We start from the raw sequence: 20931 nt of genomic DNA, 5'->3' as shown, positions 1-20931 counted from the left end.
CATTATGAGTTGTCATGATGAAGTTGGAACACAAGTTGGAACAGCCTGTGATTTCAATGGTACACTTTGATTTTCGGTTTGAGTTTGAATCCAGCCCTCAATCTGCTGGTGGTTTTGGTTTCCGTTGACCCTTGTTATGTCATTTTGTTCTCAACATGTACAGTAAACATTTTGATCTTTAATACAATTCATTCCTCCTGACCCACTGTGTGATTTAGGTGTTTCCTTATTTTTTAAGAGCAGTGCTAAATAATGAAGTACACATTGAATTGACATTTTTCTCTTCCATCACTGCCTCCACGCCACATGTTTTATACTACAGAAGGACAGAGGTCGTTGACTCCCCAGGTGTACCCCGTTGTGTCTGAATCCCCTGCCCTCACACGGCGGGCTGGGCCGCTGCTGGGTCCCAAGTCCCGCCCGGAGGTGGAACTGTCACACTAACTAAACATAATGTTAAACATAATGTTACATTACCTCTCTTGACTGTTCCTTCCCTAACAAAGGTTTCTTTATGCTAAACCGGTCCGGGCTGAAGTGATTTACTCTTGGCTTGACACTTTTTACCACCGCTGTCTTTCCTCTGTAATCAGAATATTTGTTCAAAAACACTACAAAACCCACGTCATCTTTACTCGTAGAATTATCACAAGCATTTTAGACCCAAATTAAACACAACATCCATAGCAGTGGACATCCTGGAATGAACAACTATTTGTCCAAGGTTGACTAAGGTCATTAACTTGGGCTGTGCAAACGTTCTTCCTTCCTCCATGTTCCCATTGTCCTTTGGAGATTTCATAGGACTCAATAAGTAAATGTGGTACAAAGTGGTTTTCTTTGGCAGAGCTAAGAACAGGTACTATTTTCTTTGACAGTAAAACCTGTTCAAGCTGAGGCAGGTGTTGTTAGATAGCAGACGACAGATGTAGGCAGAATGGATTGAGTAGCTCCTTTTTTTACCTCATAGCCTTCTAACATCTCTTAACTGACTTATAAAATACAGCCAACTACTACTTAAATGTGTACATATAGGCTCACGTGTGTGTGTGTGTCCGGCATCATCCTAGCGCTTAGCACTGGAAGTGTTAATTCCTCTTACCGGTAGGATCAAACAGGTCTCAATCTTCTTGTCCTTTTGCCCTCCGACCTTTCTGACTCATGACGCTCCACACCAGCAATGGTATAGAAGGCTATGGAGACTTAGTACAGCTTCAGTATAAAGGTCTATGAGTAGAAGCACTGTTACTAATGAGACTACCGCAGTAGTATAGAGGTTGACACTAAATAATATACTGTATTGACTGTACATTTTCACCACTTGAGTGGGTGAGTGAGTGGCTGACTACCCCTTGGTTAAATAGAGTAGTGGTTAGACACACAGACTGCCATGCAGGTGACCGGTGTTTGAGCCTCGCCGCAGTCAAAACAAATGATAGACAAAACTCCACTGGCTACAATCTTCACTAGCTACGTTATAATAAGCCTAAAATAAAACGGTTTACGGTTTCTGGTGGATTTTCGAAGTACGCATCCGCGCTTGCTTTTTGGGGTAATAGCCTATAGATCATGACCCCTTGTGCAGTAATAGAGAAGGGGTTTCTCTCTTCACTTGATTTTTATTTTTTAATAGGGGGCTCTGGTCAAATGTAGGCACTATTGGGAATAGGCCAGGGTGTCATTTCATGGGTGAAATCTCCTCTCATGAGTGGATGAACTCATTAATAAAGCGCATATTAACATGACCTACTTTCACTGCTCCCAGAAGTGTTCAAATTAAAAGACTGTGTTCAGGCCAGTTCAGGGTTCTGGTGTGAAATAGTGACGCAAGTCCTGAAAACAGCCAGCAGCCATCTAAAATAACTTCTCAGCTAGTTTATGTTGTTATTTATTCTAAATAAGCCACCTGTTGTCCTGTATATCTGTTATCCATACCCACTTGAATATACATAGACTGTCTTGAAAGCTCTAATAGTGCTGTTATGGGATCTTTTATTGGAAAAATGATACCGATCTTAGATAAGCACCCTTTGACTGAGACTTTTATGAATATAGGCCCATTTACTTTAATTGATTTTATTTTATACAATATTACATTGCCATTCATTGTGGCTATAGCTTAGCAGACTGGTTTAGGATAACTCCTTCCTGGATCATCATTATCTCACAAAGCAACATAATGACAAAAGTACCCTGATCAAGGATGGAAAAACATCAGATTTATTACCTTGCTGGCTCTGGGGATTTGACCTTACAACCTCTCTATTAATGTTTGGGTAGATCTGCTGTCACTCATGCAACTGGGATTTACTGTAACACCTCCGTTAAACATAATTTGGTGTGAATAATACCAGCTCAACCTGATGACATCAATATGATTTCATCAGGTTCAGCTGGTATTATTCAGAGGTCTCCAACCTTTTGGGGGCAAGCCAATGAAGGAAGTTTTAACAAGTGGCTTTTTCTCATCCTTTAATGTCACAGGGCATCTACAGGCGGGCGACCAGATCTTGGAGGTGAATGGGGAGAGTTTGATAGGAGTCACCAGTGAAAGGTACGTATGGGAAAAACAACAACAGAAACAACATCAGCAGTAACGCAACATTAGAAAATGCTGGACAGACCAGCGAATTGTTGTGTTATGGTAGTCAAGACAGTGTTGTTGTCTGTGTCGTTGTTCAACACAGGGCTGTGGACATTCTTAGATCAGCGTCCTCAAGCAATCACATGCGCCTTCTGATCGCCAGAGACGAGGAAGCCAGGTAAGCTTTGGAAGACTTGAGAGATTAGACCACATAGGTTACTCCATGACCAGATATCAGGCAGACATGTCATCACTATTGGCCACATATTTAAGTACAGATAGACTGAAAACCAAATGCGTAACTGAACGCAACAATCTTAACCATCAGCTCATCATTCCTCCTCCCCTTGGGGAGACAAAGGCCAGGTACCGGGAGGTGGATGCCTTAACTGGGCAGCCTTTAAGACGGTTCTTTCAATTATGAAACATTTGATCGGAATACGGATTTCAGTGAAAAAAAGGATACGAACTGGAATGGATTACGTCTTGAAGACTTTACCATTTGACTAAGTGAAATGCACATGCCCAATTTAGATTAGCAGTTTTCCAACCAAAACATGCTAGATCTAGCCAATATTGCCCAATATGATCTTCCAAGCTCTGGCTTAGCCTTCCCCACCTACTTTTTTATTCAGCGTCACAATTTTACTCCATTGGAATTCACAGCTTTGTTTAAGCACTTTTGTTTACTTATTGAAGTTCATACCACACATTCTTTGTACCACAGTTGGTAGAGCATGACACTTGCAATAGCAGGTTTGTGGGTTTGAGTCCCACATGGGGATCGTATGGAAATATAGACAGTTATGCTGCTCTGGATAAGCAAAATAATGTTAAAAGTCTGAAGTTTACTTTATATTAGAATCAAGAGGTTCATGTTTTTTTTCCCCTAGATGCCCTTTGTTTATCATTTTGGCCTGTCTGTGCTTCTCCAGAGATTATTAAAATTTTCCTGTTTTGAATTATTAAAGGAAAACATTAATTATTTTGTTTGTAAACCAGATTGGCATCCATGTTGAGAATTTCTTGGCTTCCTCTTCAAAGAGGAATAATCTCAGCTGTGGTACAGCAGCCATTTTGAGCAGGGTTTTTCACTTTGCCTCGAGCACTTCCTCTTTCTGCCTCTCTTTGCACCCCTAGCAATGACAGCAAAAATGTGAAGACAAACCGCATAGACTGTTTAACAAAAATTCGGAATCATTTTAATAAATTTTTTTTATAATAATACAAGACATCAAAAGTATGAAATAAGCAACCAAAAGAAAAAAATATATAAATACATATACTTTTCAGATTCTTCAAAGTAACCTCCCTTAGCCATGATGACAGCTTTGCACACACTAATTTTGAGATGAAAACACCCAAACAGCTTTACATAATCAGCTTTGTTGTGGAAATTCTTGAACTGATGTATACTTGATCCTATACATGTATAAATGGGTTACTAGATAAAGATGCTGAGCCCCCATGTTTGGATGAGAAAGGGAATGTAGTTAGAGAGGGATCTGGTGTTTGCCTAGGGGGCATCCTTGACCAGCACCAGTGGATTAGAGGGTTACTCGTAAATCTGTATAACCCTTTAGTGTCTATCTGTTGTTTGTTCAGACATTGTGACTCCTCAGGATTTGAGAAGGTTACCCATGTGGGGGAGGACAGCCTGTCCCTTTGTTTGAAGCCCAGGACATAGGACAGATGGGCAACAACTTACCACACCCCTTTTAACTGTAATAAATACGGACTGTGCATGTATTAAGTTAGAGACTCCTCAGACGATTATGTTTGTAAGCGTTTGACACGTCTCTCTTATTTGCAAATAATAAACTGTTAAATTGTGCCAAGAGAATTTGGTCTCTGTACTTCCTTCTCTAAGAGTTCTGATCTATAAAATTGCCATCACAGCTTCCATTTGGAATCAAGGAATACACTGACTTATACCAAGTGGGAGAAAATCACGTCACTGAAACGTCACATCACCAAAGGTGACCAGTTGGTTACTAGATTGCAAATGTCTTTACGGAATTCCTCTCAAAATGATGTGGAAATCCATTCACACGGCATTGCTATTGGGAAGCATGCGCTCATAACGACGATGTATGCCCAGACCTTTATGGTGTGAACTAGACACACAGAGATCATCTGTCATCCACTCTGTCTCTCTCAAAGACACAGCGGGTGGATCCCATCAGACCTCATCAGTGTCCATTCCTCATGTTCTTTGGGCCAAGCAACTCTCCTCTTCTCATTGATGTCTTTGAGTAGTGGTTTCTTAACAGAAATTTGACCATGAAAGCCTGACTCTCGCATGATGTTTAGATGTGTTGATTACTTGTGAAGCATTAATTTGGGCTGCTATCTGAAGTGCAGTTTATTAGGCTTTTCTCAGACTGGTAATTTAGAAGAATCTATCATCTGCAGCAGAGGTAACTTTTGGTATTCCTTTTCTGATGAGAACCAGTTTCATTATGACCCATAAAGGTTTTTGCAACTGCAATTGAAGAAATTTCATGTCTTAAAGTAATGATAGACTGTCGTATTAAGAAGGAAGGAAATTCCACAAAGTAACTTTTAACAAGACACGTCTGTTAATTGAAATGTAAATCCAGGTGACTACCTCAAGAAGCTGGTTGAAAGAATGAAAAAGCTGTGTAAAGCTGTCATCAGGGCAAAGGGTGGCTGCTTTGATGGATGTTTGATTACTGGTTAAGATTTCTCCTTCACCTACTCCCCTTGCACTCCTGTTTTTGTTTTTGCCCCCCAGGGACCTGAACACACCCTCTGAGTCCCTTCCATCGGTCTCTCCCGGTTACAGTATTTTGATCTGTTTAACACTTGTTTTGGTTGCTGCATGATTCCATATGTTCATAGTTTTGAGGTCTTCACTGTTATTAAACAGTTCGGAAAACAGTGAAACTAAAGAAATACCCTTGAATAAGGAGGTATGTCCACATTTTTTATTTAAACATACGTTTATTTAAAGATATTAACCCCACCAAATATCTCTGGGGAGACCTGAAAATCGCAGTGTAGCAATGTTCCCAAAGCAACCTGACAGAGCTTGAAAGAATCTGCAGAGAAGAATGGGAGAAACTCCCCAAATACAGGTGTGCCCTGCTTTTAATGTCATATGCACAAAATACGTAATGTTGCAATTGCTGCTAAAGGTACATCAACAAAGTACTGAGTGAGGAGAATTACCATCACAGGAGGCTGAATAAATATGTAAATATAGGTCTTTATTTTCTAATCAGTTTGCAAGAAATTTAGAAAGTTTGCTTTGGCTGTTTTTGCTTGGTCATTATAGACTATTGTGTGTAGACTGATGAGGGAGAAATTTGATTTAATTCATTTAAAAATAAGGCTGTAACATTACAACATTTGGGAAATGCAAAGGGGTCTGAATACTTTCAGGATGCACTGCAAATGGTTACATTATTTTTTTGTATTTGCTCTTGACAGCTAGTGGAAGGTTAGAACTGTCACAATATAAATAGAGACACTGCATCCCCCACTCATCATATTCAGCCATCTGTTAACCTATTGTTCTAGCATTTAGCCAGGTTGCTAATCTGACTGATGACGCGCATAGTAACAACCATTCGGCTGGTCAGTTTTGACAGTGTGAGTCAGCGTAAAATCAGGTCACGCTAGCTGTCACTCACGTCGCCTGCACTCACACACACCCAAACAAACAGACAGCGTCTTATGGCATCACTGGTCATCATCTTTGGAGGCTTACGTGGTTAGGCAACCAGCAGGATTGTTTACAGTTTGAAGCTAGCGTAACAGGATATTTAAAGATGTACAGTGAGTCTAGACAATTACATGGGCCTCCTGACTGACTTCTCTCTGCATTAGCTTCCCCTTTACATATTTGTATTAAACTTGTCTTGCCACTTAGACAAACACTTCAGAAACAGTCTGTGTCTACTAACAAATAGGTCTTACTTTAGTGCAAGAAGCCTTTGTAATGTGTTAGCGGGACATGGTCTTGGTGACAACCCTAGTTGTGTGGTTGTCCCATCTTGCTAATTTAATCCACTATATGTAAGTCGCTTTGGAGAAGAGAATCTGCCAAATGACTAAAATGTGTAAGATGCAGTACAGTGGATTTAGAAAGTCACCAACCCCTTTCAAAATGTTCACCTTTTGTTGCCTTAAACCCTGAAATGAAAACACATAAAATCAGACTTTTCCCAGCTTTATTTACGCATAGTAACTCACAATATCCAAGTGAAAGTGAAAATAAATTTTTAAAAACACTCCTCTTACAATTAGAAAACTTTGCAATTGCAAACTTGCTGAGGTATAACCAGCCACCTTCCTGATCACAAATCAAGCTAATTGGCTTCCATCTGTGAGCAACTGTAGTGACTTTGATTTGTTCAGAATAAAAGCAGTTGGTCATAGAGGACTCCACTGTTTATTAGTGCAATTAAAAGCAAATAATCCACTATCAGAGGAAAGAGGAGGAAAGGTACCTTTGAAAGATTTACGTGATAAAGTTGGGGAAAGCCAAAAGTCAGGGGATGGATATAAAAAGATTTCAAGGGCTGTGTTAATCCCTTGGAACACAGTTAAGACCATTATTAAGAAGAGGAAGGCATTTGGCATCAGTCAGCCCTTCCCTCCAAACTGGATGACAGACAAGGAGGAGACTGATCAGAGAGGATATCAAGAAGACAATGGCATCTTTGAAGGAGCTGCAGGCCTTAATGGGAATGTGTGAATGTGATCAGAATATCAAAATCGCTCCATAATTGGTCCTCTATGGGAATGTGGCAAGAAACAAAACACTCTTGTATGACCTCTGACAAAAAGCACATTGTAGATTCTGAGGCAAAGTGGCAAAAGGTGCTGCGTTCAGGCCAAAAATTGACATTTTTGGCCTGAACCCAAAACAATGTCTGGCGAATACCCAATACTTTTCACCCAAAGATCACCATGCCTACAGTGAAGTAAATTGGTGGCAGCATCATATTGTGGGGCTGTTTCTCTTCAGCAGGGACTGGAGTCAGGATAAAACCTGCAGCCCTCTGCCAGGAAGTTCAAAAAGGCAAGATGGTTCACAGTCCAGGTGTGCGTATGGAAATGGGAAAATGACTTGCAATGAAACCGGTCTTTTTTTCCATTTAACTGAAACAACACAATTAATTGCGTGGTATGTTCTGGTAGAGGCAGGCTAAAGCTACAAACTGGCCACATGCTAAGCTGTGAATGGTGCTCAATGATGAGCTTCCACATCTCACAACGCTAATCAGGCCTCAGTTCCTTAATGCTTGGTGGATAAGCCAGGGCAGGAGGAATAAAGGAAGAGAAAGGGGAGGGGAGATGTGGGGAGGAAGGGAGGAGAGAAGGAACAGAGAGGGGAAGGAAGGAAAAGGGGAGTTGAGAGGGAAGGGAAAACATAGGGATGTTGGGATTATGCCTGTTTCTCTGTTCCTGCCTCTTGCTTAGTCTCTTCATTACTCTCTCTTTCTCGCTCTCTCGTTTTTCCCTTTTAATTATTTTCCTTATTCTCCCTCTCATTCCATATCTCCTCCAAGCTATTTCAGCCCACAATGCAGTAATCTTAACCTGGTTCTTAAAGCCTTAGTACCAGTATCTTCGACGGGCCGGAGTCAAATATAGACATTTAACATAAAGCTGAGACAATATTAAACCAGGGAATCCTGTTGAAATTAAACAGATTAAATATAGTTTAATCTTTTTACTAAATCTGTAAAATAAAAATCTTTAAAAAAACATAACAGAAACACAATGGATTCATTTTTCAGTTTTCTTATTGATAATCTAAACTGACAGAGATTGTTTTTATACCAGGCATTTTTGCTGCAATCAGATATTTAGTTTACAACAAAAAGTACATTCTTGCAATATATCTGGTAAAATATGAGGTACTAAACCACTCTCATTCAGCAATGCAGAACTTCTCAATCAAAGTTCTAAGAATCTATTTCATACAAATAACAGATTCACAGTAGGGAAGTAGTTATGAATACTTTACAGTTTTAAGAAGGTTTATGAGAAAGGTTCACTATTTCTGTCTGAACAGGATTGGATTATTGTTATGAGCCACTAAGTAATCAAACTTGTGCACCGCAAGCATAAACGAGAGAGAGAAAGGGAGATGGAATGAAGGGATAGCAGAAAGATGAAAAGAGAAAGATGGAATGAAGGGATAGCAGAAAGATGAAAAGAGAAAGATGGAATGGAGAAGGGGGGTTTGGGGGAAAGGTTCTGTATAATTATTTCTGTTAACACACACGATGGGATTATTTCGAATGTGCATACCACACAGATAGACAGGGGCAACGTCTGTCTTTCCCCATTGTATCTATCAAATAAAGCATAAACATAAAGAAAATATCTGTTGGTGCTACTCATAAATGGACTGTGAACTACCAGTAGCATCTACCAGTAGCATCTGCCAGTGGCATCTACCAGTAGCATCTGCCAGTGGCATCTACTAATGACATCAACCAGTAGCATGCCATCAACCAGTCAGAGACTCCTGCTCTATGACCTTAGCCAGTTTAACAGCCAGTTAGCCCCATTAGATACATCAACATATGACCTTTATGTGACCTGTAAAAGGTGTTATCCCTCTGAAACACAAGTCTAACACTCCATATGTTTCCCCGGCAGCATGGTTAAAGGTTCCGGAGATTCAGGTCTTCAGGTGTCGTAAAACCCTTGGACTTGCACATCTAAATTTAAATTCCTGGCGTCACAATACACTTCATCGACAATTGAAACAAAATAGGATTGAAAGTTCTAGGATTAAGCTACAGGTGGGGATCGTCATCAGCAGCAAGTGGTGGAGTTTAGTGTAGCGGGTGGCTAGCGTTTACACGCTCTCTCTGATGAACCAGTCGACCAGCCTAGAGGACAACGCCTAGGGGGGAGCTGATCTCTGTTCACACGTGTCCTGATACACTTCAGAGGGAATTCCAAGGACACAAGACCATTTGTCCATTGGCAGAGGACCCTTATGTCAAAAGAGGCTTACTACATCTGCACACTCCCACATGTCTGCGCACACAGTCATACTTTACACACTCCCACATGTCTGCACACACAGTCATACTTTACACACTCGCACACGACTGCCTGAATGCACACACCCCACGCACTCGCAAGCATGCTGTCCACCGATGCGCGTGCACGCACGTTGGAATTCCTATCAAGGTGGGGATAGACAGAGTGATTCACTGGTGTTTTCCTGTAGTGTCAGTTTTTTGTGGGGTTTTCTGTCCACACACACACACAGTGCTTCTTGTTCTTATGCTTTTCTTGTTGTAAAGGGGACACTGTGTGTGTGTGTGCGTGTGTGCGTGCCCAATTGTGTGTGAGGGAGATACAGAACATCTTGCTGACCTGTATCTGACATGTTGTCTGGAGAGTGGTACAGTGGGGAGAACAAGTATTTGATACACTGCCGATTTTTCAGGTTTTCCCACTTACAAAGATTGTAGAGTTCTGTCATTTTTATCATAGGTGCACTTCAGTTGTGAGTGACGGAATCAAAAAAAAAAATCCAGAAAATCACATTGTATGATTTTTTTGTAATTAATTTGCATTTTATTGCATGACATAATTATTTGATATATCAGAAAAGCATAACTTAATATTTGGTACAGAAACCTTTGTTTGCAATTACAGAGATCATACGTTTCCTGTAGTTCTTGATCAGGTTTGCACACACTGCAGCAGGGATTTTTGCCCACTCCTCCATACAGACCTTCTCCAGATCCTTCAGGTTTCAGGGCTGTCGCTGGGCAATACAGACTTTCAGCTCCCTCCAAAATGTTCTATTGGGTTCAGGTCTGGAGACTGGCTAGGCCACTGCAGGACCTTGATATGCTTCTTACGGAGCCACTCCTTAGTTGTCCTGGCTGTGTGTTTCGGGTCGTTGTCATGCTGGAAGACCCAGCCATGACCCATCTTCAATGCTCTTACTGAGGGAAGGAGGTTGTTGGCCAAGATCTCACGATACATGGCCCCATCCATCCTCCCCTCAATACGGTGCAGTCGTCCTGTTCCCTTTGCAGAAAAGCATCCCCAAAGAATGATGTCAAAGCAATCTTTGAATGTCAATGTTTTTACTTTCAGAGATAACAGCCTGGTCTCAGGACACTACGTAGATAATTGTACATACATTTTAGCCAGGGGATTTTATAAGATATATTACATTCAGTAAAATAACGTTAGAGTTGGAATGGAGACCTCCCACCTTCCAGACAGGTGCGCTACCCACTGCTCCAGTGGTTTTGTCACAACATAAATATGTTTGACGTGATTTTATTTGTTATCCTAACCCAAACCATAACCCTAATCTTAACCCCAGGGCTGTGATACCTAACCTTAACCCAAACCCTAACCTGAACCCCGGAGCTGTGATGCCTTATGTTAACCAAACTTAATGATAAAATGCTTTTATAACATATTCTAGTGACCTTGGTGTTGCTGTTACTCATCTTAAGTCCATATATCCAGTTTGGGCCAGTGGGTAGGGTGACTGCCTTGTCATCCAAATGTTGCTAGTTCGAAACACAGGTTAAACATTAGGTGAAAAACTTGTCTTTTATAGTGTTCGTAAATATCATACATTTGTCTGGCATTTGTACGTTGTTTTACGTTTTAATAGCGTTCGTAACATTTGATAAGTTGTAATAGCATTCATAAGATATGTTACGTTTTAATAATTTCATTATATATCATACGTTTTCGTGGTGCTTTGTAATGTAACCTAACGTTACGTCACTTATCATACGAAATCGGGTGACATGGATTTACGTAAAATAGTGTACGTGGTGTCCTGAGACCAGGTTATGTTACTGACCTGTTGCCAATTGACCAAATTAGTTGTGTGATATTCTAATAGGTTTTGTTTTGTAGTATTACACAACTTTTCCAGTCTTTTGTTGCCTTTGTCCCAATTTTCTTGAAACGTGTTGCTGGCATTATATTCAGAAAGGGCATATATTTTTCAAGAAACAATACAATTACTCGGTTTCAACATTATGTTGTCTTTGTACTACTTTCTATTGAAAATAGGATTTAAATTATTTGCATTTGTATTCTGTTTTTATTTTCATTTTACACAGTGTCCCAACGTTTTTGTTAACGGGGTTGTACATGCAGCACTTAATACAACCCCATCATATACTTTATTGCCATTAGAAATGGTTTACTAACTCAACTACAATAGTAAAAATATACCTGATGTCTTAACTGTGGCCTCATTTCAGACAATCAGCATTTAGGATTCAAACCTCCTGGTTTACCATGTGGTTTAAGTTAATATACCAGAGACATTTTGCTATTTAATATAACACAGAAATTATGTGGTTTAAGTATATATACCACACAAATGACACAGTCTAAGTATATATACCACAGAAATTATGTGGTTTAAGTATATATACCACATAAATGACGTGGTTTAAGTGAATATGCCACATAAATGATGCAGTTTAAGTAAATATACCAAAGGAATTACATGTTTTGAGTAAATATACCACAGAAATTATGCGTTTTAAGTATATATACCACAGAAATGTCCCGGTTTATGTAAATATGCTACCAAAATGACACGGTTTTAGTAAATATACCACAGAAATGACATGGTTTAAGTATATATACCACAGAAATTACGTGGTTTAAGTAAATATACCACAGAAATGATGCGGTTTAAGTTAATATACCACAGAAATTATGCGGTCTAAGTAAATATACCACAGAAATTGCACGGTTTAAGTATATATACCAGAAATTATGCAAAATGACCTGTTGACCCTGTAATTACATTGACAATGTTCTAATGGTTGGTTAATCCAACCTGGCTAAGGGCTGGGTCGTGATATATTGGTAAACATTTCTTTTTGCTTAATTTAACAATCAAGTACATTTTTAAGATCAAATGAAACACATTTCTTTAGATCAAATCAAATACATTTTTTAAGACCAAAATAATGACATACCAGAAATGTTAGTTTTTCGCTCTGTGTCTGGGTTGCTTACATTTTTCTGTCCCTTTACATCCCCATCTCTCTCTCTTTCGCTTGGTTTCTCCTTTCAGTCTATCTGTGATTATGTACATATTTTTGTTTCATAAATACTCATCTCCCCTTTTTTCAATCCCGTCTGGCTTTGAGCTCTTTGACCTTAAACTCACGAGTCAGTTGTCCTTGGTTTTGTTTTAAAAATAAGGAATTGTATATGCTTTGTCTAACTCAGTGGTTATAGAACAGTGCATGCAGGTATTAAGGTAGATGTTCCTGTCCTTGTGTAGTGCTGTAGAATGACGAGATTAACTTGGGTGAAATGATGTGGAGTCTTTCAGGGTGTCAGATTGTGGGAGGTTGGGTAGACATACAGTATGTAATATTCTAATTTCCAAGGAACTTTGTTTATGTTTGGCTGTATATATAGTTTGCTGTTAAGATTTAATGATTGTGGTCTTTGTGTGTGTGTTGTTAATGTGTTTTACGGGATTATAATTATTGAGGTGTGTGTTTTGTGGATAAGGATGTATTAGTCATTGTGATTGTTGTGCATTTGTGTGTATTAATTACTGTAGTGAGTGTGTGTTGAGGATGTGTGATGGTAATTCCATGTATCGACACTCGGAGTAAGGAACACAGAGACAAAGTTCTCTTTGTACATTATAACTATTATGCTAATATGAGAGACGCATCAGGCTTCAGAAACTTCCCCAACAGATGTATGCGCAATATTTTCCTCTTTTGTTTTCCTACAGGAGAGAATTTACAGAGCTCATGGAGAAGTATGGGTCCAACAGCAGCACGGGGTCGACACGCAACTCCCCCATCCAGCATGGTATGACCTCCCTCCCCGTACTACCAAATGGTATGTCCTGTCTTCCCCTCATTCTATTTCAAAATTGTATGTTCTGTTTTCCCCTCCTTCTATTTCAACATGGTATGTTCTGTCATTCTCTCTATTTCCACGTGGTATGTTCGGTTTTCTCCTTCTATTTCAACATGGCATGTTCTGTTTCCCCCTCCTTCTATTTCACCATGGTATGTTCTGTTTTCCCCTCCTTCTATTTCAACATGGTATGTTCTGTTTTCTCTTTCTTTTTCAACATGGTATGTTCTGTTCCTCCCTCTTTTTCAAGATTGTATGTGCTATGTCCTAAACACATCAAACTCAAAATACAACAAATTGGCTGCACTTGTTTGACATGTTTCTTTATTCATATACTGAATCTCCACTAAACATAGAATCTGACCACTGCTACTGTTTACAAATCAAAGAAGTGTAAAACAAATTCACTGTCTGTATATTTGCAGCCATTGGTAGAAATATGATGCCTTGCCAAATTATTCAAACCCCTGAACAAATCTAAAATTTTACTGAATAAAAAATTGTATATTGACATTCTGTTGCTTCATATTTTATTTGAAAACAGTCGACAATCAATAAATGATTGTAGGAGACATGGTAGGACATTTTCACTCTGGAGCCACGGGTGGAGGCCAACATAAAACCAGTGTCACCTTACAATAATTGATTTTGCGTGTCAGTGTGTTAGAAAACATCTCAAACATGAAGAAAAGTCCTTGTACCGTTTGTAACTAAGTAAAATAAGAGAATTGGTCTGGGGTTGGAATATTTTTGCAAGGCACTATATCTCTGCAGGAGCTGATCAATGATCAGTATTGTATTGAAGCTACAATACGTTCGGTAATTCTTTGCTTGGGACACACCCTTTAAAAGTTAGTGCATAGCAAAGCATCTGTTGAAAGAGGCCCTTATATTCTTGACAAAACTGAACTTTATAACAGAATGTTGTATGTGTAGAAAATGTTTATGGTGTACTACTGATCTAAGAAGCCCTTGATGACATGAAGCCATGAAAGTTGATAATCCTTTCAAGTCGTCAGGGTGCAGTGTATGGGCCTTTAAATAGGATTTATGACAGAGAGCGCCGTTGTCTATTATGCAATTGCTGACATCTGTTTCTGCTGAGGCAGATAAATGCACTTGTGCACACACACGCACCCACACACACGCGCACACACGCACACCCACACACACACACACAAAGGTACAGTTCATTTTAGGGAATATGTAACTTTCTTTTGCCTAGATTTTCAATCAGTGAATTCCAATGATTTGCAAGAAAATATCTCAATGTCAAAGCACTTGACCCCAATAAACTGGACTGTAGACTACATATGTGTAAAAGCTGATATTAGTTTTGCTTTTCAATGCCCAAATAAAAGATGACTGCATAAACATCTTTTCCATATGATAAGCAATTTCTGTTCACATCTGTTTCATTGTGGAATTGTGCACACACACAACCACACTTTCACACATTCACACACACGTTCACATATGCGCACATGTAACCTCACACACACACACTGACTGTATTTAGTTGTATTTTGCCTGCTTTTCCCTGAGGTCAGCATGTACAGCATTATTCACAGCTTAGAGAAGATCAGGCTTACTAAACTGAACCCTTGTGAAGAACTGGTTTTTGAAGTCTTGGGCGGCGGTTGGACAGCAGGTCTTTAAAGTCCAGGGCAGCAGCCCTCCAAGTGTTTGTGTGCCTTCGTGTGTCTTTGTTGGTACATTTAAACCCCCCATCAAGTTTATATTGGGTATCGTGAACAGCAGGAATGTAACTGGCCAGTCATCCTTCATGTGTTAAACTGTAAACCCCTCATTGAGTTTATATTTTGTATCTTTAACAGCAGGAATGTGACGGGCCACTCATCCTTCATGTGTTAAACTGTGCCTAATTAGAGAGCCATCCGCTGGGATGGCTGGGCTCTTGTAAAAGTCCTGCTCATCTTTCATTAGCTGCAGTCCAATCATCATGTTTTTAGCTCCCCATCGAAACCAACTCACAAAAGCTGCCCCCTCTGCCTTTGTTTTAGCTTGACGTGACGAGTGAACAACTTGGCTCACTTGCAGGGTTGATATCACTCACAATTTAATGCCAACTATAGGGACTTGTCGAAAGCCGAAGGCCATGACATTTATTTATTTTTGTCAGACTCTGACCTTATTGTCCAGATTCCTCTGATGTGACGGTGTAAAACCTAACTGGAGGGCTGAGGGTGTAGGCCTGAGGGTGGAGGCCTGAGGGTGTAGGCCTGAGGGTGTAGGCCTGAGGGTGGAGGCCTGAGGGTGGAGGCCTGAGGGTGGAGGCCTGGGGGTGTAGGCCTGGGGGTGTAGGCCTGAGGGTGTAGGCCTGAGGGTGGAGGCCTGAGGGTGTAGGCCTGAGGGTGTAGGCCTGGGGGTGTAGGCCTGAGGGTGTAGGCCTGAGGGTGGAGGCCTGAGGGTGTAGGCCGGAGGGTGTAGGCCTGGGGGTGTAGGCCTGAGGGTGTAGGCCGGAGGGTGTAGGCCTGGGGGTGTAGGCCTGAGGGTGTAGGCCTGAGGGTGGAGGCCTGAGGGTGTAGGCCGAAGGGTGTAGGCCGGAGGGAATCTCGACTATGGGTTTTAGGTGCAGCCCTCCTCTGACATTATGGTCAATAGAAACAGGCGTCGGACATTTAGTATTCTGTGTTGGACATTTTTACATTGCAAAGTGCCAACTATTATCTACTTAACTACTTCCCCTGAGTCAGTTAAGACTATTTTTATGCTTTTGGGTTAAGTTTGAAGGACGGTGTTACTTGTGAATAGACTGGAAGTCTTTAGGATCTACTGCAGTCTTCCATTGAGCTAACTGTAATTAGCATTGGCCCATGAAGCTACCTCTGACTTCATGCTGGCTCTGAGCAAAGTGGATTAGGGTTAATTGACTATCTTTTGAGACAGCTCCCTCTTCTATGTCTGATGGTTACCTTCCTCTCCTCCTTTCTAAGCAAGTAGATACCTGGACAGCACATCTTCCGGGTCCTCGTCACGGTCCCAGAGTCCTTTGCTGTTGAGTCCTGCTGGTTCTGGAAACACCTACAACAACCCCCTGCTGCGCTCTCTGAGGTACAGTCTGTTTATATGTTGACTGTGCCGGATAGGGTGAGAAGATAAGTCTAGGTTTACATTTATGGTTAAGATCAGGGTTTGGGGGGTTAAGGTTAGGATAGTGGTTAGGGGTTGGGCACAATAGTGTGTGTGTTTCCTAAGCTGTCCTATTTATATTATCATTAATACTGAATACTTCCCGGCCCTCCTGCCGCCAGTCACCCAGGAGAGGGAGTGATCCAGCTGATCTCAGTAGCCCGCTCCTGTAGTTTGGGCATCACCATCGGAGGAGGCTCCAACCGACCGGACGGACCTGCAGTTTTCATCCAGGAGGTGTTGTCTGGGGGAGACTGCCATAGGGTAAGAGACTTTGGGAGGAAGGGAGGGAGGAGAAAGAAAGGAAGAAGAATGAGTCGGGTAGGGAAGAGAGGGAGGGAGGTACCCAAACTCCTCCGGGCAAAACACATAAGGAGCTTGTCGTTTGAGGCCAGGGGCAGCTCTGCCACGCCATGATGCCGAGTTAAGACAGGAGGGTTAGTTACACACTGAGGCCAGGGGCAGCTCTGCCACGCTGTGATGCCGAGTTAAGACAGGAGGGTTGGTTACACACTGAGGCCAGGGGCAGCTCTGCCACGCTGTGATGCCGAGTTAAGACAGGAGGGTTGGTTACACACTGAGGCCAGGGGCAGCTCTGCCACGCCGTGATGCCGAGTTAAGACAGGAGGGTTGGTTACACACTGAGGCCAGGGGCAGCTCTGCCACGCCGTGATGCCGAGTTAAGACAGGAGGGTTGGTTACACACTGAGGCCAGGGGCAGCTCTGCCACGCCGTGATGCCGAGTTAAGACAGGAGGGTTGGTTACACACTGAGGCCAGGGGCAGCTCTGCCACGCCGTGATGCCGAGTTAAGACAGGAGGGTTGGTTACTTGCTGAGGCCAGGGGCAGCTCTGCCACGCTGTAATTCTGAGTTAAGCCCGGCTTGAACAGGGGAGGCAGGCCACTGGCATCTATCCTCTCCTACTCCTTGGAGGTGTGAACTGACACAGCAAGTAGAGGATAACACGAGTGAAGCCCAGTTCACTGAATACTCCCATAAAACCAACTGGATTTAACCTCTGGGCTGTTCTGCTATTGGGAGAGGTCCTATTTGAATGGGAGCCGGCAGGTTTTTAAGGGCCTTTGTAGGTTGTGGTGTGTGTGTTAAAGAGATAGTGGTTTTGTGTGTTCGTCTGTGTGTGTGTATGTGTGTGAGATAGAGAGATACTGATTGTGTATGGATGTGCGTGAAAGAGGGAGAGATAGTAATTGTGTGTGTGTGTGTGTGTTTGTGTGTGTGTGTGTGTTTGTAGGGTTAAAGTCAACAGGGATGAGCATAATGAAGAACGGCGGGGAGGAAGAATTTAGCAATAAGAGAGCGAGACTTGAGGGGTTTTTATCCTAAGAGTTCATTCTCAACCGTCTTGGCTACCCTCATTTGGCTTGGGGAAGCTTAGCTATGCTCTGATGCCAGGCTTAGACAGGTTTAGAAAGGGTTAACCAGGGGCCAGCAGGTTTTTAAAAAGTCTCAGTCCAAAATGGCGCAACCTTATCTATGCATTGTGCTTCTTTTCCTATTGTGGACCACCTTTGAACATTATTTAACCTTTTCAGAGAGGTTCTCCTGTCAATACAACAGTAAAACAAGACATACCAGTTCATTTGTACATTCACAACATTTTAAACATTTAAAAGGTACCAGCCAACAAGCTTTCTGAGGTAAAATATATTCACAGGATTTGAAATGGTGTCTGCTGCAATTTGATCAATGCTGTCATCACAATCCAGAGCTGGCAGGAAATTTGTTTCCTGCTATTTAGGGAGAGCCTACTATTTCAGAAAAATAAGTCCACTTTTAATTTAATTACTTTAAGGGATTCAATAGGAAATAGGTTTCCATCTGTGGTCTATCTCTTTCCTAGTCCCTGAAGAAGTGAACTGATATTGTGGAGACCTGTCCTGCTCCCCAGGGGATGGATGGTGTGTTAAAAACGATTACACTGGTTTATACAGTGAATTGGTTTGGAGTTGTTTTCCTTGTATGGACAGGTGTGGACAGGGTAATAATAACAAACAGGTGTCTGTAATTGAATAGGGGCAGTGGTCAGGAACACAGGTGAGGGTACTAACAACAAACAGGTGTCTGTAATTAAATAGGGAGAGACGGCATGGAATCTCACTGGAATGGAAGGCTTGCTCGTAATGTATTGCTTCAGTATACCACATTAAGTGTTAACATTTTCTTTGGTATAGTATAGCACTACAAGCATAAACACTATAGTGTATATTATCAAAATATAGCAACATAGCAATACTACAGTATTTTGAGCAGAGTATAGAATAGTATATTGTATGCGAAAGAGAGATGTGGGGGTTCAGTCAAGGTGATGGATGTGTATGCAGTGTGGAGAGATCGGGGGAGGGAAAGGAAGAAGGAAGGCAGACTGCTGCCCCAGCAAGCCTGTGTCAGAGTCCCCAATGTCCCCGGAGCAGCTGGACAGCAGGACGACACAGACCCACAGACTGTGAAGGTCAGCCCTTTAGGACTCTGCTTACTTAGGGCATCAACCTGGCCCTCTGTCCCCCACCTCCCATCTGCACTCCTGTTCAGAAACATGACACTGGGGGGTAGGGCAGAGAGGGGGATGGGGAAAGATAGAGAGAAAGAGGAGAGAAGAGAAAGAGGAGAGAAGAGAAAGAGGAGAAAGAAGAGAGAGGAGAAAGAGGAGAGAGGAGAAAGTGGAGAGAAGAGAAAGAGGAGAGAGGAGAAAGAGAGAGAGGAGAAAGGAGAGAGGAGAATGAGGAGAAAGAGGAGAGAGGAGAAAGAGGAGAGAGGAGTAAGGAAAAGAGAAGGGAAGAGAGGGGATATAGAGTAAGGGTACAGGAGATACAGAGCGAGAGGGAAAGACGTGGGTGAGATTTGGTTGAATACATTGTCCCTCGTAACTCACAGCACGGCGCCTGCAATTCCAGGGTTGTGGGTTTGATTCCCGTTGGGTGACTTGTATAAAACTGTGCACGCACAACTGTATGTCAGGGTAAGAGCGTCTGCTAAATAACGTGATTGTGAATAGACAGGATAGATGCTTTGACAGAGCCAGACAACATCCTAGTCATGCCAGAAGGGTATATTCTGTACCAACATGTATGAATCTTGAACCTATAGAATGTTCTACACCAGGGCTTGCCAAACCTCTACACAGGCCTCTGCTGAAGATTCATATTTTAGTTGTAACCCGAAACAAGCCATCATTAAAACGTGTTCCCCCACTTTTGCTACTTACATAGTACTAGATACATACATAGTACTAGATACATACATAGTACGAGATACATACATAGTACTAGATATATACATAGTACTAGATACATACATAGTACTAGATATATACATAGTATGAGATACATACATAGTATGAGATACATACATAGTACTAGATACATACATAGTACTAGATACATACATAGTACGAGATACATACATAGTACTAGATACATACATAGTACGAGATACATACATAGTACTAGATACATACATAGTACTAGATACATACATAGTACTAGATACTTACATAGTACTAGATACATACATAGTACTAGATACATACATAGTACGAGATACATACATAGTACTAGATATATACATAGTACTAGATACATACATAGTACTAGATACATACATAGTACTAGATATATACATAGTATGAGATACATACATAGTATGAGATACATACATAGTACTAGATACATACATAGTACTAGATACATATATAGTACTAGATACATACATAGTACTAGATACATATATAGTACTAGATACATATATGGTACTAGCTTAACCAATGATGTTAGCCCTGTAGTATACCAATACCATTAGGAATATTCAGCGTTGCTTGACACCCTGTTAAGTTTACACACCAAACATCCATCAGCAACCAGTGTAGGGAAAAACTGAAATACATTCAAACTGTCAACATCTAGTGGATACATGAGGATGATTGAAGTCCCAAAGAGGCTTTACAAACCAAAGCTTGAAAATCAAGCAATTGAAATACACAGTAGCTAATTTTCATTTGTAATGATTCACCCAAAATAATGTAAGCGCTCTCAAAATAACTCAAACAACTGTTCTCATTTTAAAGACCTACAGTACTTGACAGGAATGTGAGTGAGTTTGTGTGTGTGTGTGTGTGTGTGTGCCTTTTTCACTCAGTTGGTGATGTGACAGTCATATGGAAGTTTACTTGTAGCTTACAGTATATAAAAACAGCCGGGCCTCTCCTTATTCCAATCCCGTCCTGCTTCACTCCTAATCCCCTGTGTCATATATATTTCTTAAAGGCATTTAATGGGATGTGGAA

The 20931-nt window shown here is 41.3% G+C and overlaps 1 protein-coding gene across 11 annotated transcripts in view; it reads left to right on the top strand.

Annotated features, from left to right (window-relative positions):
• si:dkeyp-72e1.9 (syntaxin-binding protein 4) overlaps positions 1–20931 on the top strand; it is a 118989-nt gene that overhangs the window by 54192 nt on the left and 43866 nt on the right. For 10 of the 11 annotated variants that reach the window (XR_004576483.1, XM_020050787.3, XM_034295490.1 and 7 more), the window contains exons 4-8: positions 2485–2554; positions 2688–2762; positions 13347–13456; positions 16435–16552; positions 16753–16894. Coding sequence is in view for 10 of the 11 variants with exons in the window: in XM_020050787.3 (XP_019906346.1) it covers positions 2485–2554; positions 2688–2762; positions 13347–13456; positions 16435–16552; positions 16753–16894 (515 nt within the window). In the remaining variant the exon portion in view is untranslated. The remainder of the gene's footprint in view (positions 1–2484; positions 2555–2687; positions 2763–13346; positions 13457–16434; positions 16553–16752; positions 16895–20931) is intronic. The other variant, XM_034295489.1, reaches the window with a different exon arrangement.

The sequence above is a fragment of the Esox lucius genome, chromosome 11, assembly GCF_011004845.1.
Source record: "Esox lucius isolate fEsoLuc1 chromosome 11, fEsoLuc1.pri, whole genome shotgun sequence".
Taxonomy (NCBI): Eukaryota; Metazoa; Chordata; class Actinopteri; order Esociformes; family Esocidae; genus Esox; species Esox lucius.
This window is presented reverse-complemented; position numbering and strand designations above follow the sequence as displayed.